Below are 26,063 nucleotides of genomic sequence, written 5' to 3'. Positions count from 1 at the left end.
AATCAACTATATAGGATTTTCTATATAGGATTTATAAACTATATTGTGGTTCAGACATGAGAAGTAAGGACATAGGGACAACACCCTGGCTTAAGCAAATGGATGAATGGTGAACCACTGTCTAATTCTTGCATACTAAGCATGTCCTATGCATACTGCACTGCCTTCCTTCATTATTCATCACAGTTTATCAACTGATCTAATATTTTTTCATGAGATTATATATTCCATAAGAGCATGAACCACATTCCTCGTGCACCTGGCACAGAATGCCCCTTCTTGGTTGAACCCTCTTGAAGCTGCAGTTAGGTTCTTCCCACCATAGCAGAATCTAAGGCCTCAGGCACTTTCTCAATTGCCAGACAAGTGCACAAATGAGTCTGCATCCTCAAAAGACCCCACCTTCATCAAAATCGGATCTCATTTGCACTTCTCCCCACTCCTGTGAACTTTTTCAAGAGGCTCATAGGAAAGAGAGGCCCTGAAAGGGAGATAGAGCCCATCACTTTTTGGGAGGGTGGACAGAGTCATCTTATCCCCATGAATGTACTATCCACCTTACAAATGCTCAATAGGACTTCTTAAAATCCATAGCTCAGAACCCAATCGTCTGTTATCCATCCCCCTTCCTGGTCAGCCCACTCTACTCTCTTTAGCATGTATCAACTGCCTACTTTGCTAAGGAAACTACATAAATGCTCTATCTCTATCTCAGCTGAGTCCTTCAAGAATCCAGTAGAAACCTTTACCTGGTAACATTTATACTATTCAGCCATAAACTTGGAACAAGAAAAACTATGTTCTAATAAAAAGACCTTAAGGATAAATTATACTAAAAACTCACACCAAATTCATACCTTTGTGTATTATGCTATGATTTGTATTGAAAAAGAAGGGATGAGTTTGACTTTATAAATAAATGTGTTTGTTAAAAAATTCCTGGGAAATTTCTTTATTTTTTTAAAAAGCAAGTAATACTGGTTATGTCTGAAGAATGTAGCCAAGAAATATGGTGAAGGAAGACTTTTCACTCTAACCCTTTTGTGTTTGTTGAAATGGTCCTTAATGAGAGAGCCAACCTGTTGTTGAGAGCACTGAGCAAAGACTGAGGAATGTGAGGGGTGGAAAGAAGGGAAAAGAGTCCCTGATTCCCAACTTGATGGGTAGGTCGCTGATAATGCCATTACCCTGGCAATGGGAATTAAACCAATTGGAATTAAATGAACCCTTTCACCGGGAGTGGTGGCGCACACCTTTAATCCCAGCACTTGGGAGGCAGAGGTAGGAAGATCGTTGTGAGTTCAAGGCCACCCTGAGAATACAGAGTGAATTCCAGGTCAACCTGAGTTAGAGTGAGACCCTACCTCAAAAAACAACAATATAAATGAACTGTTTCCTTTCTCTTATTGTTCACATGAGGACAGGCTAGCTGGGGATATTCAGCAGAGGTTTGGATATGTGGGGCTAAAATGAAACAGAGGGTTCCATGTAGATTGGAACTGAAGTCAAGGAAGTAGATGGAATTGGGAGGGACAGAGAGTATCAAAGGAGAAGCAGTTGCAGCTGAGCACCAATTTTAAGAAAAAAGCAGAGGGCCCTCATGGGAGTCTCAGTGAATAACATTTAAAAAAAACAACATATAGTTTTATTAGAACACAGACACATCATTTGTTAGTGTGTTGTTTACAGCTACTTTCAGGCTACCATAGCTTAATTGGCTAGCCATGGAAGAGCATGTGTCTTGTAAAGGTAAAACTATTGTTTTTCTAGCCCTTTACAGGAAAAAGTTTGCCAACCCTACTTGGACTTGTGAAGTAGCCCCTGTGGCACAGTGAGCAGGACTGTTTCAGTGTTGCCTGGGAGTCTGTGCTGGGCTCAAGGTGGCTGGTGCTTAACCCTTCTCCCAGGAAAGGGCCTTCATGCAAACTCAGGTCACCATGGGACTGGTGCCCTTCTCCAGCGATGAAAACTGTGACACTGCATGGAGGATTGGGGGAGTGTGCTTTCTTTTATTCGGGTACTCTTGACCCCATACACTTTTCCATGCAGGTTTACAGTATGAGGCAGGAAATCCCACCAGTGAAGCAGGCCTCAAATCCAATCAGAAAGCAGTTGGTTGCTCCCACCACATTCATGCCACTCCTGAACCACTGCCTATCAAGTCGACTGTGGAATCCACAGGGTCCATAGCTAGGGAGCATTGTTGATGGCTTTTTTGCTCCAGTGGCTTGCAGAAAACAACTGGACATCCAATGACTTACAATTTCCAATGCAGTTTTATATAAAGTATTTTTTTAATTAGTGAAACATCTCATTGCATTAAGGGTAGAAATAAATCAGGTCAAGAATCACAGGAAATGAACTAACTACATGAGCTATATCAAGAACATTCCGGTCAGTCTTTTTAAAGATAGATATAAGCAATACACACCAGTAACAATGCCAAGAGGCCCTTTTCCAGAATTCTTATCTCAAATAATTTAAGATAAGAATTAGCCTCCCTTAAGTAAAAAACCCCAATAGGGGTTGTGAAGTGTTTATTCCACTTGACCATTAGTGATCTTTCTAGAACTTGAGAGAAAAAGAAAAGCCTACTGGAAAAAGCCTGAAGCTAAAAGTGGCAAAGCCCATTCCTGTCCCATGCTCAACTCTCAGTTCTCCCTGCCTGTCATTTTGTGATGTGAGAATGCTGACAGTCTCAAAATCACTGTGGTCTTTCCAGGATAATGGCTGCAAGAGAATGTTAAGAACAGTTTGTTATTTTCAACCGAAAACCAAGTTCATTTTTAGCCAATAGAATTCTGATTGCAGCTTATGGGTTTGTCATAGAACTTTCAGAAGGAAAATGCCAAATTTGATTTAAAACCATCAGTATAAAGAATCATGGCACAGATATGGAATTAATATATTTTGTCTCCTTGCCTATATGCAGTTTAGTCTAAATAGGCAAACACATCATTAACTGGTATTTACAGTATTTAAAAAGTCTCCTTGGAAATGATTACATTCTTAAAATAGGGATTAGCCAATAAGTATGAACTAGCCTTTCAATTTCTTAGTGTGGGTAAATAGAAACATAAAGACAGACAGCCATGGCAGTGCATACTGGTAATCTAGCACTCAGGAAGCTGAGACAGGATCACTTGTAGTTCAAGGTCAGCCCTAGCATGCATAGGGAGTTCCAAACCAGCCTGGGCTATAGAGTGAGACCCTGTCTCAAACAAACAAACAAACAAACAAACAAACAAACAAACAAACACACAAACAAATAAACACACAAAAAACATAAATGTATAATGAGTAATGTATGCTGGATGCCTAGTCAAATACTGATAAATTCTAAGATATATATAGAGATAGACAGATATTTGGCAGTATTAAGGATCAAGTAGTTTCAATTTAATTTTTGCATTTTGCTGGCCTGGCATATCTGGTTATATCTACCTTCATTTATAGGAAAGTTAAGAGGTTAACCAACTGTCCCTTCAAGAAGGTACACATCACATATTGCTTTAGTGTAAAAAGAAGAAAAGTTGGGACCTGTAAATTAAGCAGCTTGTTACCTCAAAGCACAGAGAAGAAGCAATGTAAGTGAAATCTCTGATTTGTTTTCTTTTGTTTGCATTGAAATCCAGTTTTAACAAAAGCCAGGTGATGGGAAATTCTATCAGCACATGGCTCGATAATGTATAGGGTTCCCCTTAAGAATGAATGGTGAACTTACAAACAAAGATAATGTCCTTAAATATGTTTGAAATCTGACCACTGTGACACATCAGTGGTTCCCAGTCTTCTGCCTCTGGTTACCCTGAAAGCCGAGGAGCCATCTGAAGAGAAGTACCTGGCTCTGCTTCTGGTCCAAAGAGACCTTGAAAGCGCTTTCTGTGCAAGACTTGAAGCGCTTGTCAGCAAGATGACTGCCACAGGAAGTGCAGGGCATGTTTTTCCTGTTAGTGACCAATAGTGAGCCATAAACATTGGCAAGGACTGACTCTGAGGAGAAAAGTTATATACATGATTTCAAAGTCATCAACAGAAGAAATGCCTCTCCAATCTAGTCAGATCTCCTGAATCTATGTGTATGTTGGGCTATGGGTAGAAGGATTTCCTCTGTCCATAATCTGACAAATAGTCACCCAGTAGTATTTATTCACTATCCCATTTGGCAGAGGTTACTGGGAAGAATATTTCACTGATTACACTCTCCCAGAAGCATGTTTCTACCTCAAGATATTTTTGACTTAAAATGATAGTTAATAACCTACAAATGTCACAGCTAACACTTAGTTTTACTCGACATGAAATATCTGTTCTTACCCTTACCAACATTGTTTGTGCATTCTCTTGGTTAGCAAAAGTACAACTTAAAAGTCCTTAGAAGCTTATCAATATCTACTTGGGTAGCACCTAACCCTTTCCCCACTCAATTCCTATCCACTATAAAAACAGTCCAAACCAGGTTATTTTCCTGAAGGTATTAAGAACCTAAGTTTGTATAAAATACAATGTGTAATGTTTCAAAGAAGGAAAATCAGATGCACGTGTATGATATACTGGGTGAGGTTATCATTTTACCCTGGGTTCCAAATTCCTCTTTCCTTCTGTCTGGAGAGCTAAAGTGAGGGATACAACAAAGTGGTACATAAGTATTTTGAGCACAAAATTTGTGAATGAAGCATATTCAATAAGGTCAGACCAAGTAGGTTAACAAGTTATGCAGACATATCTACAACAATGGTTACAAAATTCCATAGCTCCCAGAGCCCAGCAACAAAAAGTTACTATACAGGAGTTGATTAACTACTTCCTAGACACATGAAAAATTATTTCAGAGACCACATGATTTTATAAAGCATAAAAGCCAGCCACAGCAGTCTGCTCTCCATGTCTGGCTCAGCTCTGGCCAGAATGCTCTCCTCACTTGCTTATGCCATATCTCCTTCCTCCTCCTAAAAGGCGAAGAGCCTGCGAGGATGTGGGGTTTCTCCATCCTGGTCCAGGTCAGGACAGCACTCATGTTCTCTCACCCAACTCAGCAGCAGTTACGTTTGGCTAGGTTCGTAGGAGGGGTGATCTTTCATCTGCCATTCCCTGAAACACACAGAACAGAAGATGCAGAGGTCATTTCAGAAGTTCATGTCAGAAACTTCTCTGCTATGAACATTTGGGTCAACGTGGGAGTGGAAGAAGTGGAAGGAGAGACTGAGAGGGAGGTGGTGCACCTCACTCACCTCTGTGTACACTCATTCTTTCTTTAAACTCAAGACCTAATTCTTTTTTTTTTTAAATATTTTTTTTTAATTTTTATTTATTTATTTATTTGAGAGCGACAGACACAGAGAGAAAGATAGATAGAGGGAGAGAGAGAGAATGGGCGCGCCAGGGATTCCAGCCTCTGCAAACGAACTCCAGACGCGTGTGCCCCCTTGTGCATCTGGCTAACGTGGGACCTGGGGAACCGAGCCTCGAACCGGGGTCCTTAGGCTTCACAGGCAAGCGCTTAACCGCTAAGCCATCTCTCCAGCCCAAGACCTAATTCTTAGAGGTCTATTTGACTTTGTCCTCTCTGACCTTGGGTACCAAAGCTGCACTCTTCCTTCCCTGTGCTGACAGGACTATATGACACTTAGCACCCTCCTTGAATTGGAATGGCCTCCCTCCTGGTTGGGGAGCTGTATCTCAGGCAGAAGACACTCAGTGATGCTTGCTGAATACATGGAGATGGTTAATTACAGAAGCACTAAGTAACTCTTCCAGGAGGATTATTTGTGTTTTATGAAACTTTTGGTTATGGCACAAATTCGGAACAGGAGATCTATTGATAGAAATGGTAAGAGTTTGCTTCGTGGCTAATTCAAGCTAACATGACTAGCATGGGTCAAGAGACATTATGGAAGAATGTGTAAGTTGCTAAAAATTTAAGAAGGGCATCTAAGCTGGACCTTGTGGCTCAGGCTGAGGAAGGAGGTTTACAAGCTCAAAGCCAGTGAGTTCAAAACCAGCCTACACAACTTAAAAATATGCCATCTCAAAATAAGCTTTTTTTTTTTTTAACATAAGGACTAGGGATATAATTCAGTGGCAGAGTGCTTACCTAGGATGTGTTGTGCCCTTAGTTAAATCACCAGTGCTTCTACATAAAAGGGTCAGGTGAGATGGTTGACTCCTTGCCACTTAGGTCAATCTATGACTGTTTATCCCATCCCTCTAGAAAGTAATTACTCCTGAGTGCCAATCTTTTATTCTACTATGATTCCTCAAATATAGTGCCTTCAGATACATCATGGACCTTCCCAAGCAGGTCTCTGACCCCTTTGCTCCACAATGTTGGAATTATCTTAGAGCTAATACTGCAGTTTAATGACCTCTTTATATGTCAATGATGGACCAAATTCTTTGTGTTTTCCACATTATCCAAAACCCCTGAGGGGAGATCCTATTTCATTTTTCAGATGGAAAAAAATTAAGGCACAATTTCTAGGGTTATATAGCTGTTAGGGGACAAAACTAGGGCTTGAACCCAGACAGTTGAACACCAAAGCTTAGGTGCTTAAATGTTACATATTCTTCTGCTTATTTCACAGTATTGTTTTCAAAGATGTAAAGCTACATCCGCCCCCCTGCCTCCCCCATGGAATGTAACTAGGGATTCCATACCCATCTACTAAAAGGGATCATTCTGTCACTTTGCCTTCCTGGACACACATCTGTCCTGCTTACCACTTGGTCCAGCAGTAATATATCATAGACTTACTGTGCTGTCCCCATGATCACCCCATAAAGTCCCAGTATCCATCCAAAAGAGCCAGCGGGTAGCCTTTTAATGATGCAAAGTGAGGCATGCCTTAGTAGAGTTATCAAGAAGAGAGAAGTTTTCTCAGCCAGTACTCACCTCATCCATGGATCCTTGCCCTCGGCATGCCAGCCAGGTAAAGATCAAGCCAAAGAGCCCACCCAGTGCCATGATGATGTAGGGTATGTTGGTGACAATCAAGGTAGTGTTAATCACAGACTTTAGTCGATTTGCAGTCATCTTATCAATTTGGGCACTCTGGAAGGGGAAGAAATAGTATTCACTTGACAAAATATAAATATCCAGGAAACACACACACACACACACACACACACACACACACGTATATATTGCTTTCTTTCAAATCATGAAACAAAATTTGGTTGTGACTTCTTATTAGAAAGCCAAATACACTGAAAATTCATTTTTTAGATTAACCAAAGATCAATAATATATTTTCTCTTGAAGACATTTACAATTTTTACTGTAAATTGGAAAAGAGAGAACTTATTCAGAAATGTTGGAATAATAGCTATTATGGCTTGAATCTGAAATGTTCCCCTGTGGCTCATGGTTTGGTCACTATCTTGTGGCAGTGTTTTGAAGGGCATGTAGCTTTTAGAAGGGCTGGCTGTAGTTTACTAGGCCAGCTTTGAAGGTCATACTTGTCCTCATTCTGGCTTGCTCTGTCTGCTTTCTGAACCACTGTGATGTAAAGAGCCTACACTGTATGGTCTCCAGCCACTTCCACTGCTAGGCCTTCTCCACCACACGAACTGAAATCCCTTTTAAATCATAAACCAAGATAAACCTTTCCTCCCTTGAAGTGTTTCTGTCAGGCATTTTGATCACAGGGATACAAAAATAACTGATATAATATCTTTTGTTTTGGATCAGATAATTCCTTCAAAATTCAGCTCAGCATTATTTCCAGAAGTTTTTTTCTGGCCACCTCAAACTGGATTGAAGGCCCATTTTCTAAGCTGCTATTGCACTGTCTGTAACCTCCATCATTATCCTTGCATTCAGCACATCAGTTTGCCAATGGTTATGAGTTCCTTGACAACATCTCATTCACCTCCACACAGGGTATAGCATGCTCAGCACACAGCCTATGTGACCAGGTATTTAAGTAATACTGGTTGATTTAACAGATGAGTAAAATGCTTCAAAAATAATATGTGTCCAATATCATTCTTATCAGATGTTTTGGCAAATGGTGCTCAGGTGAGTTGTGGGGGCTCACCGGGATTCCAGAGAGTAGACTTTCAAACTAAGAAACACACAGGAAAACAGTTCAGTGTGAGACCAAAGTAGCAGAGGGACTAGTTGGAAAGAAGGGGCTCAGTAGAATGTGGGAAGGGTACAAAAGAGGGTCACGGGAAGAGAGCTTGATCAAGTTATAGTATGTTCATGCATGAACATTCTAAATAAAACAAAAAATAATGCTCTCTTTTCATATATTAAATGCATATAGCTCCAATAAGAAACATCATGTTGAAAGCTTCCCGGGCTTGGGCAGTTAAAACATACTGGTGGCTCCATCTTCCCTCTCAGGACTTACCTCATTGATATACATTACTGGGAAAACCATGGTTCTAATGTTGCCAGTTTCACTATGAAGACAAAGGACAGCATTATTCCATAGACATTCTCATCCTGATGGCACACTCTAAAAAAAAAGCCCACTGAAAAGTTTGATCAGGAGGTTTACACTTGGGAATTGTAACTAAGGAGTGGTTTGTAGGTGAGTGTGGGAGGTAAAGGCTGTCCTCAGGAGTCTACTGTAACTGTTGACGAAAGCTCATGTCTGGCCTAAGGGAAAGCAGAAGAAGGAAGAAAAGAGGTAGAGTAACCAGGGTGGAGGTTGGGGAGGGAAACAGGTGAGTGGGAAAAGGCAGATTCTGAATCCCATAGTCTTAGGAGTTGTGTGAGTTACAGCAGGCTACTTAAACTCTCTGTGCCTTGCTTCCCATTGAAGACAGTGCAAAGTTGTAAATAAATGTGTGTAAAGTGCTTCAAGCAATGCCTGGTCCATAAGTGTTTGAGTAATTACAAGCCCCAAACCAAGGTACCCATGATAATGCTGATCGTACCCCATCACTGAAAGGCAAGGTAAGTAGGTAGAAATGGACAATTCTCCCTCCTACTCCCACCCCGCCAGAAGATCAATTGTGTAGAATTTCTCTCTGCCTCTGTAGAAAAAAGCAAACTTACATAAAGTCATCTACTTTTTTAACATAAGTGTTGAGTTGGAATCTCTTGGCTGCTCTTAAGATTATTCCAGTCAACTGAAAATAAAAAAAGGAGGAGAGTTAGGAATTACTCAGCCACCAACAATTTTCTCAACAAAGATTCACACAAGGTGCCCATTACCAAGTTTGGCAGGCAGGGTAGTTCAAGGGACACCTGGTCTCTGCAATAGAACAAAATGTGACTCACTAGGAATTCTGTTCAAACACATATTCTAATCCAGTAGTCCTGGGGTAAGGACTGAGTCTAGGCATTTTGAACAAGTCACCAGGACACTGCCACTGTGCAGAGCAAAGCCCTGGAGGACTCCAGCAGGGGAAAATCTCACAGATCCCAGTAGGTCTTGACATCTGTGCAGTTGTCTAGAGCTAAGTGATGGATGGTGGTGCCTCTCAGAAATGACATCCATTGTCTAGGGCCCCATGCCAGAGCACAAAAGAATGAGCTCAGTGCTATCTCCCTATGGCTTCTCTTTCTTCGTACTTTGTAAGGTTACAGGACTGCACCCATCCCTTGATGACCAACTATTTAGCTGATGAAAGGGAATGACTGGTGGCTAAAAGACAAGCAAGAAAGTCATACCTGAGGACTGGGGATGTGATATAACTCAGTAGAGTCCTTAGCACACAAAAATCCCTGGGTTCTATCCCCACACCACATAAGCCAGATAATGCTGGTAACACATCAGTAACTCCAACACTCAAGAGATAGAGGCAAGAGGACCAGAAGTTCAAGACTATCCTTAAGTACATATAAAGACCAGCCTGAGCTACATGAGACTCTGTCTCAAAAAATTATTTTAAGAAGTCTCACCTGTTTCTTAGACACACATCTGATGGGCATAGCTGAGTAAAATGCCCATAAGATGTGATGCTAAAAGAATGCTCTTGTTTTTCTTTATTGTTCCATAGTTTAGTTTAATTTTTTTTTTATTTTGAGGTAGGGTCTTGTTCTAGCCCAGGCTGACCTGGAATTCACTATGTACTCTCAGGCTGGCCTCGAACTCACAGCAATCCTCCTACCTCTGCCTCCTGAGTACTGGGATTAAAGGTGTGTGCTACCATGCCCAGCTTTGTTTCATAGTTTTCAAAGTCTCAGGCATAAAAATATCTTTACTGTTTTAATACTAGGGATTGAACCCAGGGCCTCATGTACACTAGGCAATTTCCTTGACTGGGTCTTCTTTTGTTTTCTTAATCTCTCTCTCTCTCTCTCTCTCTCTGTATGTATATATATATATATATATATATATATATATATATATATATATATATATAATATGTAATGTAATATGTAATGTGTGTGTCTGTGAGACATGAGTATATGTGTGCACACTCATGTGAGTGCAGATACGTGTACCACAACACAAACATGTAGAGGTCAGAGGACAATTTCCAGTGTCAGTTCTTGCCTTCCACATTGTTGGAGGCAGAGTTTGTTTGTTGTTTGCTATTGTGTATGCCAAGCTAGCTGGCCTGTGAGCTTCCAGGGATTCTCACACTAAGAACTCTGGGATTACAGACTCATGCTACAGTATTTGACTGCACATGGATTCTGGGATCCAAACTCAGGTCCTCCTACTTACACAGCAAGTGCTTTATGTTCTGGGCCATCTCCTTGACACCAAACACCATTTTTCATATATGTGTGTAGGACATGCATACATGTATGTTTGTATATGTGTGAATATATGTATGTGTGCAGGTACAAATGCATGCATATGCATGTGAAGGCCTGAGTTTTATGTTGAGTGTCTTACTCAATCGCTCTCTACCTTATTCTTTTGAGGCAGGGTCTGTCATTGAACCTAGAGCTCTCCAATGAGGCTGGACTAGCTAGCCAGTGAGTCCCAGGGATCTTTGCCTCCTCAGTGCTGGTATTACAGTGCATACTACCATGCCTACTTTTTCCCATGAGTGCAGGGGATCCAAACTCAAGTTCTCCTGATTGTGCAGCAAGTACTTTACCCACTGAGTCAGTTCCCCAGTCCCTAAATTCTCATTTTACTTTGAGACGAGGTCTCACTAAGCTTCTCAGGCTGACCATGAATTTCCTTTGTAGTCCAAGCTAGTCTTGAACTTGTGATCTTCGTGCCTCCAGTCTCCTGAGTAGTTAGGATTACAGACCTATACCCCCAGGCTCATCAAGATATATGACCTTTAATTTATTCTCTATAATGAGATACTCTAACATTGTGAAATGCTATCCTAACACCTTAATGTGGTTGCTCTTTATGAATACAAGACTAAAGTGTATGCATAACTGATGCTTTTTACACTAATAATATATAATAAAAACTTCAAAAGCACCTTGCAAAGAGATTTGCCAAAAGTGATTAAAGGTTAATATATATGTATGTATACAATGCACCCCCACCTCTCTTTTGCAGGTTTGCTGGTTTTTCTGAAAATAAGATCCACAGAATATAGCTTTCTAATTATAGAACTATGGAGCATAACTCAACTTGTCTGAATCCTTCCTTCCATTTGAATGTGTAAAGAAGACTGCTCTTCTTAAGGAACCTGCATATTTGCAATAAAGAAGTGTGCACTCACAGGATTAATGTCCACGAATGTCTCATGTTCTTCCTTGTTTGGATGCATGCCTTGTATGGCAGAAACAAACTTCTCATCTGCTTGGTAGAAGTGTGGGAAAGAGATGATAATGGGTGCACCTGTGTGGTGAGGGCACAGAGACAAATCATGCTGTTAAAAAATCAAGATTAAGACAAAGTTCCTGACCACAGACTTGTTTCCTCAAGGAGGAAAAAGCCACACAGATATAAATATTAAACTTGGGCAAGTTGAATTACCTGCATATATCTTCTAGTTCAATATTTACATGTCATTTTCTGCCATCTGATATATTCCATGTCATTTTACTACATGTCTATACTGAAGTCCTGGCTACATTAGTCTTCAACAAGCATTTACCAAACATAAAGAGTCCCATTATATACATTAACTATGATGAATGGTGCTTCAGGCTACCCTATGAAACTAGAGCTATTGTTATCCTCAATTTGCATTTAAAGAAGCTGTGGTTCACAGAAGTTGCATAGCTTTCCCAAGGACATATAGCCATCAGGTTATAGGGGAAGAATTCTAATTGAATGCGGTTGTCTCACCTCAGAGCAATACTTGACTTACAATTCTATATCAGTAAATGGAATGGTTTTGGATATTTTGTTCATTTGACAGGGTCTCATTTTGTAGGTCAAGGTGTCCTGCAACTCACTATTTTGACCAGGCTTGGATTTTGCAATGATTCTCCTGCCTCAGCTTCCCAAGTGTTGTAATTACAGGCATATCCCACCTCACTCCTTCTTCTTTTCCTCCTCCTCTGTCTTATTATTATTTTATGCTTTTAACAAAACTGTTTCAGGACTGGATAAATGGTTCAGCAGTTAAAGGCACTTGCTTGCAAAGCCTGATGGCCTGGACTCAATTCTCCAATGCCCACATAAAGCCAGATACACAAAATGGCATATGTGTCTGAAGTTTGTTTGCAGAGGCAGGAGGCCCTAGCATGTCCATTTCTCTCTCTCTTTCTCTCTCTTTCCAAATAAATAATTTATTTAAATAAATAAAAATATTTTAAAACAGAAAGGTGAGCTAACCCCCAAGTTTGAACACTGGAAACTGATTTGCAAACATATATACTATTTGGAAGTCTGTGAACTAAACTTTAAGACAAACTATGTATAAAAATTTGCTTCTATTACCTCAACAGTTGTGGTTTGACTAGTGATTTTGTATCCTAAGGTGATGTGTAATGTAAGGTGGATCCCTGACAAGCTGGCACTGCACTGTGACTACAGATCTATGGTCATGTGCCATTAAAACAGGGGGTGCTTTACATAGAAATGCTACTTGCTATTTTCAGACAAAACTGTATCTGTGTTTGGAGAAAATAAATCAGGTCCCTATTGCAAGAAATAAATAAGCAATTAGATATGAGCTGATTGGTGAATAGTTGAAATTTGCTTACAAATCCACCAGCCCACAGCTCAAACATGAAACTACAATTTGCTTCTTTGTGATATATAGTGACTTTTAAAATGGATTTAAAAATATTTACTGTGGGCTTATTAAGAGCCAGACACATGCTGGGTGTGGTAGTACATGCCTGTAATCTCAGCTTTTGGGAGGCTGAGGCATAAGTTCAAGGCCAACCTGGGCTTTATAATGAGACCCTGCCTGAATTCCTCCCCCCTCAAAACAAAACAAAACAAAACAAAACAAAACAAAAAAACAGTAGCACTGTCTTAGTGCTTCACACATTGTCTATAGCCTTCACATAACCCGCCAAGAAGTTCCAATCACATTTCTTTCATGGGCATGAAAACTGATGTCTGGTGTTCTTAATCAATGTGGCCAAATGGAATAGGACTTAAACCAGCTCTGACTGATTAACTGATTCCAGAACATTTATTCATCCCACTATATCCAATGTTCCTCTAGAGAAGTAAAAACACTTGAAGATAAGCCTGGAGACTTTTTAACTTTCAGACAGATTTGCAAATACATCAGAGTGTGTATGCAGGTGTATGTGCACATTTTTATGTGTACTCTAGGACTTGAACTCAGGTCCTCACGCTTGCAAAGCACTTTACCAGCTGAGCTATCGCCCCAGCTTCTCTCTCTCTCTCTCTCTCTCTCTCTCTCTCTCTCTCTCTCTTTTTTTTTTTTGAGGTAGGGTCTCACTGTAGCCCAGGCTAACCTGGAATTCACTATGTAGTCTCAAGATGGCCTTGAACTCACAGCAATCCTCCTACCTCTGCCTCCCAAGTTCTCCAAGGGACTAAAGGCATGTGCCACCATGTCTGGCTTTTCAAACTTCTTTTTTCTACATTCACATCTCTTTTTGTTTGTTTATATCTTGTGATCCAGTGAATTTAATTCAGTTTGCTTACATGAGCATGGGTGAGAAATATTTACAGGAGAAGGTACAAATTTCCAGTGGCCACACCACTGAAGAAAATGTCTCTCTCTCTCCCCCAGAAAACATGTGTACCTGAGTTTGGCTCCCCAGAGCACACTTAAAGCTGGATGGCATCTGTGACTGCAATACACTTACAGTGAGAGGGAGACAAAGTCAGAAGAACTGCCTAGAAGCTTGCAGGCCAGCTAGCCTGATGATAAGAGATCCTACCTCAAACAAGGTGGAAGGTGAGGACTAACATTTGAGGTTGTCTTCTGACTTCCACACATGTACCAAGGTACATGAGTGTTTGCACTCATGAGCATTAATATGAACACATACACATCATATATATGCACATACACCCCCCCCCAAAAAAAAGCTAAGGAGCCAGAGACTGTAGCTAAATGATAGTACACTCACCTAGCATGTGTCAAGCCCTAGGTTCAATCCTGAGTATTGGGGTTGGGGGAAAGAGTTCTAAAATACTGCCCAGAAAAAAAAAGGTGGCATGACCTTCTAACAAAAAAAAATCCCACACAAAGCCAGGCATGGTGGTGCACGCCCTTAATCCCAGCATGTGGGAGGCAGAGATAGGAGGATCTTTGTGAGTTTGAGGCCAACCTAGGACTACAGAGTGAGTTCCAGGTCAGACTGAGATAGAGTGAGATGAGACCCCACCTCAAAAAACAAAAACAAAAACAATACCCCACAAAAAGTGGTTTTTTTTTCATTATTTGACCTATTTTCTTTACCTATTTGGATACAATCATAGCTTCCACTCAACACCTTGTGTTATAGTTTATCTTTGATTTTTTACAGTGAGTTAGTGAAGTCTCTTTCAAATATTCTATCACATATTTATTTTCCCACTTATAAGATTTTAGCCATGTTACAAAATATTATCCTCTTATCTCTCTCTCTCTCTTTTATTTTTTGGAAACATGGTATTATGATATAGCCAAGATTGGCCTTGAACTCCTTATCCTTCAGTTTCTGCTGCCTGAGCACTAGGATTATAAGCATATGCCAAAACATTATTATTGAAAGGTCAGCACTGTTCTGTACAATAGGCTGGAAGCCTCCTTGTACCCCAGTTCATCTGCATTCTAGACACCCATAGTCATAGCCCCCCTTGAGGCTCTTACCGTTCTTACAGATGCTGACATTCAACACGCCCGAGCCCAGGCAGCTTCCCTCAGGTAGACAGAAGCCAGCATTTTCAGAGCTATTGGCTAGAATTTCTGCAGGCAACTTATACCGAAAGGCAGGCAGTCCCTCCACACTCTCATAGTCACTGAAAGTTATATGCACTGACCTGTGTGATGAAAGCATAGAAAGTCAGCATGGGCTCCAGTCCGTATGATCTGCTGAGTCAGTAAGTTAGCAACAAGTCTCAAGGGCAACATAGCTAAAAGTTTATGATATAAGTGGAAAATAAATATGCAAGAGAATATTCGAAAGAGACTTCACCAATTCACTGTAGAAGATCAAAAATGTATTGTAGCTGGGAGTGGTGATGCACGCCTTTCATCCCAGAACTTGGGAGGCAGAGGTAGGAGGATCACTGTGAGTTTGAGGCCACCCTGAGACACCATAGTGAATTCCAGGTCAGCCTGGGCTAGAGTGAGACCCTACCTCGAAACCCCCCCACCAAAAAAAAAATGTATTGTAACACAAGGTGTTTGAGTTGACAATTATGATTATATCCAAATAGGTCAAGAAAAGAAAGAGTGTGTGTGGTGAAAATGGAAACACTAACATTTACTTGCTAGGGATATAGCTCAGGGGATTTGCCTAGCATGCCTAAGGTCCTGGACTCCCTCTCCAGTACAGCAATAGGTAATGAACTTGAAAAAGTAACATTTAAGCCAGGTGTGGTGGCATGTGCCTGTAAGTCACCATTCATTCAGGAGGCTAAGGTGATAGCATCACTTGAGTCCAGGAGTTCAAAGCCAGCCTAGCAATATAGATCCTCTTTGCCAAAAATAAACAAAAATCAGATGATAACACTGAGAATATAAACACAAAACAATAAATTGAGTCATTTTGGCCAGTCTGGACAAATGCCATGGGGCCCAGAGTTAAGGTGGAGAGAAACAGAGGTAAGTCACAATCAAAGCCAGAGTAAAAGTGGCACCAAAAGGCCTGATCTGGATGAGTCTGAAGACTTGAAAAGTCAGATAAGGACAGACATTTGATTAGAATATTTACAATCCTGTGGCACATACTGACATTTTAGTCAGTGATGGACCACATACCTATAACATGGTACCATAAGATATCACCTAGTGATGCCATAGCCATCTTGGTTTGTGAAAATACTTTGGGTTTGATTCCCAGCACCACAAGGCATGGTGACGCACACCTGTAAGCCTGACACTCAAGCTGTAGAGGCAGGAGATTCAGAAGTTCAATGTTATAGCAAGTTCAGCTACATAGCAAGTTTGAGACCAGCCTGAGCTACATTACACCCCATCTCAGAAGAAGAAGAAAATGAGGCAGAAGGCATAAATACCTTCCCTAAGGTCAGACAACTCTAAGTGGTAAGCTAAAATTTAAATCAACCCAACCTTATTTTAAAGTGTGTGAAGTGGTCCCCACAATGCCATATCACTCAATGAGCATTCAATATTTGTCACAGTTATGCATAAATCTCCCTGTCTACTAAATATGTCTTTACATATCCTTCATACTTTGTGTGGTCTTGAAATCAAACCTTGTTTTATTTATTTATTTGGTTATTTGTTGTTGTTGTTTTTTTGAGATAGGGTCTCACTCTAGCTCAGGCTGACCTGGAATTCACTATGTAGTCTCAGGGTGGTCCTCCTACCTCTGCCTCCCGAATGCTGGGATTAAAGGTGTGTACCACCACACCTGACCAAGGACCTTATTTTTGAAAGAACTTATTGTTGAGGTTATTACCTGCAGAAGTCAGATGGGAAAACATAGAGGACTTCATCTTTGGATATTAACGGGTGGAAAGAATCTCCATCAGTTCCATTAATCATGTTACACTTGTCTGTGGCCCACCAGTCGAGTGACCTATAATGGATAAGCATAAGAAAAAAATAATTGTGCAAGTCATGTTTTTAAATTTTGTTTATCAGAGAGGAGAGGCAGAGGGACAGAGAGAAAGAGAGATAAGGAATGGGCACACCAGGGCCTCTATCCACTGCAAATGAACTAAAGATGCATGTGTCACCTTGTGCACCTCTCTTACATGGGTACTGGGGAATTTAACCTGGATCCTTAGGTTCACAAGCAAGCACCTTAACTGCTAAGCTATCTCTCTGGCTCCAAGTCATTTTTTTTTTTTTTTTTGGTTTTTTGAGGTAGGGTCTCACTCTGGTCCAGGCTGACCTGGAATTAACTCTGTCATCTCAGGGTGGCCTTGAACTCATGGCGATCCTCCTACCTCTGCCTCCTGAGTGCTGGGATTAAAGGCGTGCGCCACCACGCCTGGCCCAAGTCATTTTTTTTAATTGAACGAAATATGTGACAAAGGGTAGGAAACAAAATTAATAATGAAGTGAATTCATAATACAAACACCTTGCTAATACTTTAAAAATGTATGTTTAGCATATGCAAAGAAACAAATGAATGCAGAGCATACTCAAAAATAATAGAGACTGGGATTGTGGCTTTCCCTTGCCTAGTAACTATGAGGCTCTGAATTTGATCCCCAATATTACAACAGTGGGGAAAAAAGAAAAGAAAAAGAAAGTAAGAGAGGAGTAATTATTTTAAAAGAAAAGGGAAAAAAGAGCAAGAAGATACAAAAATGGAAAACTAAGAAATCTTGGAAATAAAAAAGCTTTTGGTAGGAAAAACTTAATGGGAAAAAAACCTCTAGACTATATAGTTAAAAAGAGAACTCATAGATAAGATGATAGTTCTAAGGAATTTATATAAATAAAAGCTCAGAAAAATGAAAAGTCAAACCATAAAGATACAGAGATTAGACTGAGAAGTCCCTATAAATATTTAAGAAGAATTTGAGGAACCAGCATGCAGGGAAATGAAACTACAGTAAATAACAGAGAAGCAGTAATGAAAGATTTAATTGCTGAAAGTTTCCTAGAATCTCAGAAAGATATGAGGCCTTAATTAAAAGTGTGGCCCAGACCCAAACAAAATCAATAAAATAATCCCACATTTATATGCACTATAGTAAAACCACAAGAGATCAAAGGAAAAGACAAGTGCTACAAGTCATTGGAGAGTTGGGCACAGTGGTTTATGTCTGCAGTTCTAACACTTGGAAGGCTGAAGCAGGAGGATTGAGAGTTCAAGGCCAGCCTGACCTAAAAATAGTGACAGCTTATCTCAAAAATGAAAATAAAGAATCTACAGATGTAGTTCATTGGTAGAAACTAGCATGTGCAAGGCCATCAAACAAACATGCAAAAAGAGATAGAGAGTTGACTCACTGGATAAATCACTTGTGAAGCAATCATGAGCACCTGTTTGGATCCCCAGACCCCCCACCTCAAGGCTGGAAGCCGTGGCAGGCTTCTATAATTCCAGCATGCCAACACAGACAGGAGGTGGAGACAGACAAATATTCCCAAAGCTCACCACCAGCTAGCCTGGCAACACAGTGGTGAGCAAGAGGAGAGATACTGACACTAGAGTGCCATCTTCTGACCTCCACAGTGTGCCATTCCAAAGGCACCTCCCCTACACACACACCAAAATAAATTTTTAAAATTCTCCTACCACTTGGCAAAATTACAAAAGTGATTCACTTGCAAAATCCACTAAGATACATAGTGTGAGTGTTAAGAAATGGGTAAAGGGCTGGAAAGATGGATCAGCAGTTAAGGTGCTTGCCTGTAAAGCCTAACAACCCAAGTTTGATTCTCCAGTACGCACATAAAGCCAGAGGCACAAAGTGCAACATACGTCTGGAGTTCATTTGCAGCAGCTAGAGGCCCTGGTGCACCCATTCTCTCTCTCTCTGTCCCAGGTGTAGTGGCACATGTCTTTAAAGGCTCAGGTAGGAGGATCACTGTGAGTTGAGGCCAGCCTGAGACTACATACTGAATTTCAATTCAGCCTGGGCTATAGTGAGATCCTACATTTAAAAACCAGAAAACAACAACAAAAAAAGAAGAAAGAAAACAGAAAAAGGAAAAGTTATTGTCATATTTAGAAGAAGAAAAAAAGTGGGGAAAGTTATTGTTAAATATGAACCCTAAAAGTATAAGTGTGGAAAAGAATGTAAAAATTAGCTCATATGTGATCAGATAACATATCAAAATATACTTATAATATGCACACAAAACATCAAGCAGTCTTATTAAAAGACTGGATAATGGGGCTAGAGAGCACCCATTCTCTCTCTCTCTCTCTCTCTCTCTCTCTCTCTCTCTGCCTATTTGTCTCTTTCTCAAATAAATAAACAAATAAAAATAAAATGTTTCTAAAAAATAGGAAGAAAAAGTACACTAGTAAAGCTTATTAGACTTACGTTTTTCCATTCCACTCTACAATTTTTGTAAAGTTAAGATAACTGTCTTCTCCAGTTAGAAAAACATAGTTTCCATCATTAGTTCCATTTTTCTGAAAATAAGTGAACATAGTAACTTAAAACATGATAGATTACAAATATTAAAGCAAATATATTTTTTAAATGCTATACTACTTAAAATAACTATGGTGGTCATTCTTTTATAGGCTTGCATGCCCACCTGTTTAAACACTAGTTTAGAGGTTGTTGCAAAGGTACATGGTGGGGTGATCATTACCAAATCATAAAGTTAAGGAGGAACTGATGGTCTCATCCTATCAGTTCAAAGCCTTAAGAGCAACAGCTGAAGTTTCCTGGAGTAAAAGGAATTCTCCACAAAACTAAAACATAAAAATTCTGCCCGAGGGCTGGAGAGATGGCTTAGCGGTTAAGCACTTGCCTGTGAAGCCTAAGGACCCTGGTTCGAGGCTCAGTTCCCCAGGTCCCACGTTAGCCAGATGCACAAGGGGGCGCATGCGTCTGGAGTTCGTTTGCAGAGGCTGGAAGCCCTGGCGCGCCCACTCTCTCTCTCTCCCTCTATCTGTCTTTCTCTCTGTGTCTGTCGCTCTCAAATAAATAAATAAATTAAAAAAAAAATTCTGCCCGAGCCATAATTTCACAGACATAGCACAAGTACTAGCTCCTTTATAATAATGTAATATGAGCAAACAATTGTTGAATTATTTATAGGATTCCTGGCATTAGTTCTAAAAGTATTTCAGGAAATGTCTCATGAAATCCTCACAAGTACATGAGATATGGTGTTGTCTGAGAATTTTAGTAATGTAAAAACAAAACAACAAAAGTAAGCTATATGCCAGGCATGGAGGCACACACCTTTAATCCCAGCACTTGGGAGGCAGAGGTAGGAGAGGATTGCCCTGGGTTCGAGGCCACCCTGAGACCACATACTGAATTTTTGGTCCTGGACTATAGCGAGACCCTACCTCAAAAAAAAAAAAAAAAGCTATACAATAAAATTATATCTGAGATACTGAGGAAGACCTACTTGGAATGAAGCCACTAGGACAAAAAAGGTTTTGAGGGAACCCTGGCATCTCTCTATAGAAGGCTTTCCTGAAATTATTTTCACACAGGAGATCTAGTAATTGCTTAACAAGAAACCTGCATGAGCCAAAATACAACCTCTTTATAAGTTAAGAAAAGAAATCTTTGTTTCCTTAGAAGCTGTGTTCCTCTTAGACAGGACCTTCTAGGGTATATGTACTGGAGCAGATCCCTCAGAACAAATGATCCAGTGTCGATAACACTCAACTTTTAGGACTCCTACTCTTGTAGAAGTAGTTTTCAAAACTCAGTCATAATTTTGCTTGAACAGTTTCTAAGCTTTGTAAACCCCTGTGGTGCAGACACTAAAGAATTGCCCTTTGCCATAGAAGAGATTCAATGCTAATTCAATTCCATAATAATGAATAATGCATACTGAGAGTGAAACTTGTGGACAGAAGCCAGAAATGAGTACAAACTTAAAGATGAGCAAACTTCGCACAATCCTACAGCCCATACCTACCCTAACACTTTCTTCCTAAGATTAATTTTGTCTATTACCAACTTCTCAACTGTCCATTTTACTTGAATTTTCCCCCCTTTCAAAACCACAGTCACATGCTCTTTAAGACTCCTAGAATTCTAGCCATTTTGTCTTTGCCTAGACAAAACCAGGAGTTAAGCAGCAATCTGGCTTAGGATGCTCAGTCCCTATCATCAGCTGAACAGAGGCCCTGGAAAGAAAACTCAACTTACCCCATAGAAGAGGCCAAAGGTGGGGGAGATGTCAGGTCTGAAAACATGGATGAGGGACAAGATTTCATCTTTGTAGCCCCAGAGCAATTCATCAACTGTGTGAGTCACAAAGAGTGTCTGCTTGTATGCTTTCAGCATTGCTTGGATGATAGTCTTGAGAAAGGGGAGGTGGGCCAATTCTATGACAGTCTGAGGAGCAGAGACAGGTTAAGACAGGAATATACTCTCCAAACCACCCACTGGCTCTCTTACTGCCCCTCAGCAAAGGGGACTGGAAACTTATTAGATGAAAATCCACCAGTAAGCCCCTTACTGGCTTAGAGCAGTAAGACCCAGGTCCTTCTATCTATTGCACTTTCCCATATTATATGTTTTTGGCGCGTGTGTGTGGGGGGGAATAGAGGGGATGGTACTGGAAATTGAGCCCATGGCCTCTACCACTGAGCACATCCTCAGCTCTATTTGTTGCTACCTTTCTTTATTTTTCCATGTAAATTTTTATTCAGGATCTCAGTAAGTTGTCCAAGCTGAACTTGATCTCACACTGTAGACCAGGCTGGTCTTGAGTTTTCCATCCTCCTTTCTCAGCCTCCCAAGTAGCTAGAGCTTGAGTAGCTGGGATTACAGGCCCTGAATCATCATGCCTAGCAATATTGTACCTTGAAGTATGAGTTTAGAATTCTCATTTGCAGGCTATCGAATTATCCCACCACAGAAAAAAGAGCTTATAGGACATTGCTTCCCTTTGGAGTGGGCTAGATGCTGAGTTAGCTCTTCACTTAGAGAAGGACAAGATAGGCTCTGAGATCTGTACTTTAGGTTCTGCGTCCTCCAGTGCTTAATAGTTGCATAGGAGATAGTGTGGGAGCCTCAGAAGTTGGTGTAGGTAAACAATAAAGCTTCCTGGCTGTTTGTTTCTCTCTTTCTCTGTCTCTCTTCTCTCTCTCTCTTTCTCTGTATGTGTGTCTGTTTCTCTGTCTCTGTGTCTGTCTTTTTTTTTTTTTTAATTTGTTTGTTTTTTGTTTTTCAAGGTAGGGTCTCACTCTAGCCCAGGCTGACCTGGCATTCACTATGGAGTCTCAGGCTGGCCTCAAACTTATGGTGATCCTCCTACCTCTACCTCCTAAGTGCTGGGATTAAAGGCGTGCACCACCAAGCACAGCTTGTCACTGTTTTGTTTCTTCCCCCCCCCCTCTCTTTCTCTCTCAAATAAATAAATAAAAATCTGCTAAATTTTTTTTAAAAAAGCCAGGCGTGGTGGTGCACACCTTTAATCCTAGCACTCAGGAGGCAGTGTAGGAGGATTGCTGTGAGTTTGAGGCCACCCTTAGACTACATAGTGAATTCCAGGTTAGCCTGAGCTAGAGTGAGACCCTACCAAAAAAAAGGCGAGACAACCAAAACAATAAAAAAATAAAAAAGAGGGCTGGAGAGATGGCTTAGCGGTTAAGCGCTTGCCTGTGAAGCCTAAGGACCCCGGTTCGAGGCTCGGTTCCCCAGGTCCCACGTTAGCCAGATGCACAAGGGGGCGCACGCGTCTGGAGTTCGTTTGCAGTGGCTGGAAGCCCTGGCGCGCCCATTCTCTCTCTCTCCCCCTCCATCTGTCTTTCTCTCTATGTCTGTCGCTCTCAAATAAATAAATAAAAAATGAACAAAAAATAAAATAAAATAAAATAAAAAAGAAAGCTTCCTGAGTCTCAGCATATTACTATGAAGTGGAATCCAAGAATCACAGTAGGATCAAATCAATGGTCCTGCCTCTATTATGTGAAATGGGAAGAAAAAAATGAATCCAGATGCCTTGAAATTTTAAATACAAGATTCCAGATAAATCTATGCTAAGAAATGATACCCAAATTGTACTGTTAGAATTTCTAGGACCAAACAATGAAGCAGGTATGTTTTATTTTATTTTATTTTTTGGTTTTGTAAGGTAGGTTTTTGCTCTAGCCTTACTCATCTGGAATTCTCTATGTAGTCTTAGTCTGGCCTTGAACTCACAGTGATCCTCCTCCCTCAGTCTCCCAAGTGAGTACTGGGATTAAAGGCATGTACCACCACACCTGGCAGAGATAGACAGAATGCTCACACCAGAGCCTCTAGCTACTGCAAACCAACTCCAGATGCATGCACCACTTTCTGCATCTGGCTTTACATAGGTATTACGGAAATCTCCAGCCTGATGTTGTAAGTTTCTAGCTACCAAAAAAAGGTCTTTATTTGCATAAGTACTAATCCTGAACACAAATGAACCCTATTTTATTATCATTTGAAGTAATTTTGTTTTATACACCTCAGAAAGTCTATGTCTATATGTTTAGTATAAAAGTATATATAGGAGCTGGAGAGATGGCTCAGCAGTTAATATACTTGCCTGCAAAGCCTAAAACCCAAGTTTGATTCCCCAGTACCCACATAGAGCCAGATGCACAAAAGTGGTACATGCATCCATAGTTCGTTTGCAGCAGCTAGAGGACCTGGTGCACCCATTCTGTCTGTCTCTCTTCTTGATATCTCTATCTACTTGCAAATGAATAAATAAATAATTTTGTAAAGCATATATAATTAAGGTCATGTTGCACATGGAGCCTGCCTGTAGACTCAGCACCTGGGAATCAGATGCAGGAAGATGTCTGCAAGTTCAAGGGCACTCTGATCTACACAGCAAGTTCCAGGCCAGCCAGGGCTACCCTGTCTCAAGACAAACAAACAACAAACAAACAGAGAGACAAAAGTCTATGACTATGTGTGTGTGTGCACGCGCACGCACGCGCGCGCGTGTGTGTATGTGTGTATATAATAGTGGTGCTCAAACTCAGGGACTCACCCATGCTAGGTTGAACTCTACTGCTGAGCCACCATCCCCACCTCATATGAGTGTATTTTTAACATAGCATGATAGCAATTAAATTGTGTAAAATCACACCAGCCTCATCTTTTTCCCTAAAATCCACAATAGAGATATTAAAAGGCCTACGTACCAATACAGGAATATTTATTGTTCTAATTAAGTCAACATTAGGGTCTCCAATAGACTTGTTTCGCTCAAAAACATATCCCTTGTTGCTAACAGCAGATATCGTTGTTCCATTTTCTCCAAACTGAATGTTTGCCTTGCTCCTGAGTTCCCTGAAAGAAAAAGATTGTACGTGAAAGTCAATTCCACTTGAACCAACAAAACTTTTCCTTGTATCCAGTATCAAAGTTACATTGTTATAGCATTCCCAATATAATAATTTTTTAGAAAGACTACAGAAACTAAGCCTTTAAACACTAGATTAAGGCTAAATATAAAAAGGAAATGAGAGTAGTATAGTCTTCTGGAAATACTGTTATTTTCATTTTTTTTTCTCCTAGAATTGGGGAAGTACAATGGTCAAGCAATGACTTCCTCATGGGTTATTGTTTGGTCCTGAAATATTTTCACTTTTTTAGTGTATGTGATGATTTCTTTTAAAACAATTTTTTTTTTTGAGATAAAGGGACAGAGAGAAATTGAATGGGTACACCAGGGCCTCCAGCCCCTGCAAACAAACTCCAGATGTAGGTGCCATCTTATGCATCTGGCTTACATTGGTCCTGAGGAGTTGAACCTGAGTCCTTTGGCCTTGCATGCAAGCACCTTAACTGCTAAGCCATCTCCCCAGCCCTTTCAAATTTTTCATTTCAGTTCATAGACTCGGTTTGGATTTCAATTTTTTACTAATGCTTTAAATTCTAACAAATTCAGTTGAAAAATCAAGGCCACTCAGGGCTATAGAGAGAGAACCTGTCACATAGTCATGCATACACACATAAGGAAAAAAAAATCAAGCAAACAAACAAACAAACAAACAAACAAAAAAACCCTGAGGCCTAAGGATGTAACTAAATAGCAGATCACTTGCCCAGCATTCATAAAATCCCTGGATTTGATTCCTAGCACTATAAGAAAAACAAACAAACACGTTCAGATCCTGTGATTGCAAAGCAAGCACTTCACCAATGGTGTGACCTTCTTAACCCCTGTTTTTATTTTTTGAGATAGGGTATCCCTACATACCCTTGGCTGGCCTTAAACTTGCAGCAATTCTCCTGCCTCAGCCTCCCAGTGTTGGGATGACAGGTGTGGGTCTTCAAAGCTGTCTTGGTTCTTGCCCTGTCTTCCAAACTGCTCCCTCTGATCCTGCTAACTCTACAGCCTTCATTTTATCCTCTTCTCATTGATATTAGCCAGAGCTCTTTCCTCTTGGTGGCACAAAGACTCTCCCTGTGAAAAATCACAACTTAGTCTTTACTGATGAGAAAGTAAAAATTGAGGACCAGCCAGATTTACAGGCTAGTGAAAAGGATTATGGGGCTCTGGAGATGGCTCAGTGGTTAAAGGTGTTTGCTTACCAAGCTTGCTGGCCTTGTTTCAATTCCCCAGTACCCATGTAAAGCCAGATGCACAAAGTGGTGCCCTCATCTGAAGTTTGCAGTGGTAAGAGACCCTGGTGTGTTCATTCTCTCTCTCTCTCTCTCTCTTTCTGCTTGAAAATGAATAAATAATTTTTTAAACCCACTTAAGATTTAGCCCTCACACTTCATTTTTAACAAACAAAGTAATAGTATAAAACCCTATAAAAGAAAAGAGGAATACAAATGCAAAACTAAAGAACCCAAAAAGAGGACTTATAATTGGACATTGTAAGTTTACCATGACTTACAAGAAATATGAAAATCAATTAAAAATGATAGTTATAAGAAATATGAAAGTCAGTTGAAAAAGCCTTAGACATTTGTTAAGATTTGTTTTTATTTATTTGTTAGAGACAGAGAGAGGGGGAGAGTGA

At 40.4% G+C, this 26,063-nt stretch overlaps 1 protein-coding gene across 2 annotated transcripts in view; it reads right to left on the bottom strand.

Annotated features, from left to right (window-relative positions):
* Positions 1–2,270: 2,270 nt before the first annotated feature.
* Scarb2 (scavenger receptor class B member 2) overlaps positions 2,271–26,063 on the bottom strand; it is a 46,272-nt gene continuing 22,479 nt past the window's right edge. For both annotated transcript variants that reach the window (XM_004664882.2, XM_045161736.1), the window contains exons 3-12: positions 24,231–24,378; positions 21,250–21,438; positions 19,447–19,538; positions 16,895–17,014; positions 15,118–15,287; positions 11,602–11,720; positions 9,011–9,084; positions 8,358–8,409; positions 6,893–7,051; positions 2,271–5,091 (exon numbers count right to left, since the gene is read on the bottom strand). In XM_004664882.2, the coding sequence (XP_004664939.2) occupies positions 5,053–5,091; positions 6,893–7,051; positions 8,358–8,409; positions 9,011–9,084; positions 11,602–11,720; positions 15,118–15,287; positions 16,895–17,014; positions 19,447–19,538; positions 21,250–21,438; positions 24,231–24,378 (1,162 nt within the window). In that variant the 3' untranslated portion in view covers positions 2,271–5,052. The remainder of the gene's footprint in view (positions 5,092–6,892; positions 7,052–8,357; positions 8,410–9,010; positions 9,085–11,601; positions 11,721–15,117; positions 15,288–16,894; positions 17,015–19,446; positions 19,539–21,249; positions 21,439–24,230; positions 24,379–26,063) is intronic.

This window comes from Jaculus jaculus, chromosome 11, assembly GCF_020740685.1.
Source record: "Jaculus jaculus isolate mJacJac1 chromosome 11, mJacJac1.mat.Y.cur, whole genome shotgun sequence".
Classification (NCBI taxonomy): domain Eukaryota; kingdom Metazoa; phylum Chordata; class Mammalia; order Rodentia; family Dipodidae; genus Jaculus; species Jaculus jaculus.
This window is presented reverse-complemented; position numbering and strand designations above follow the sequence as displayed.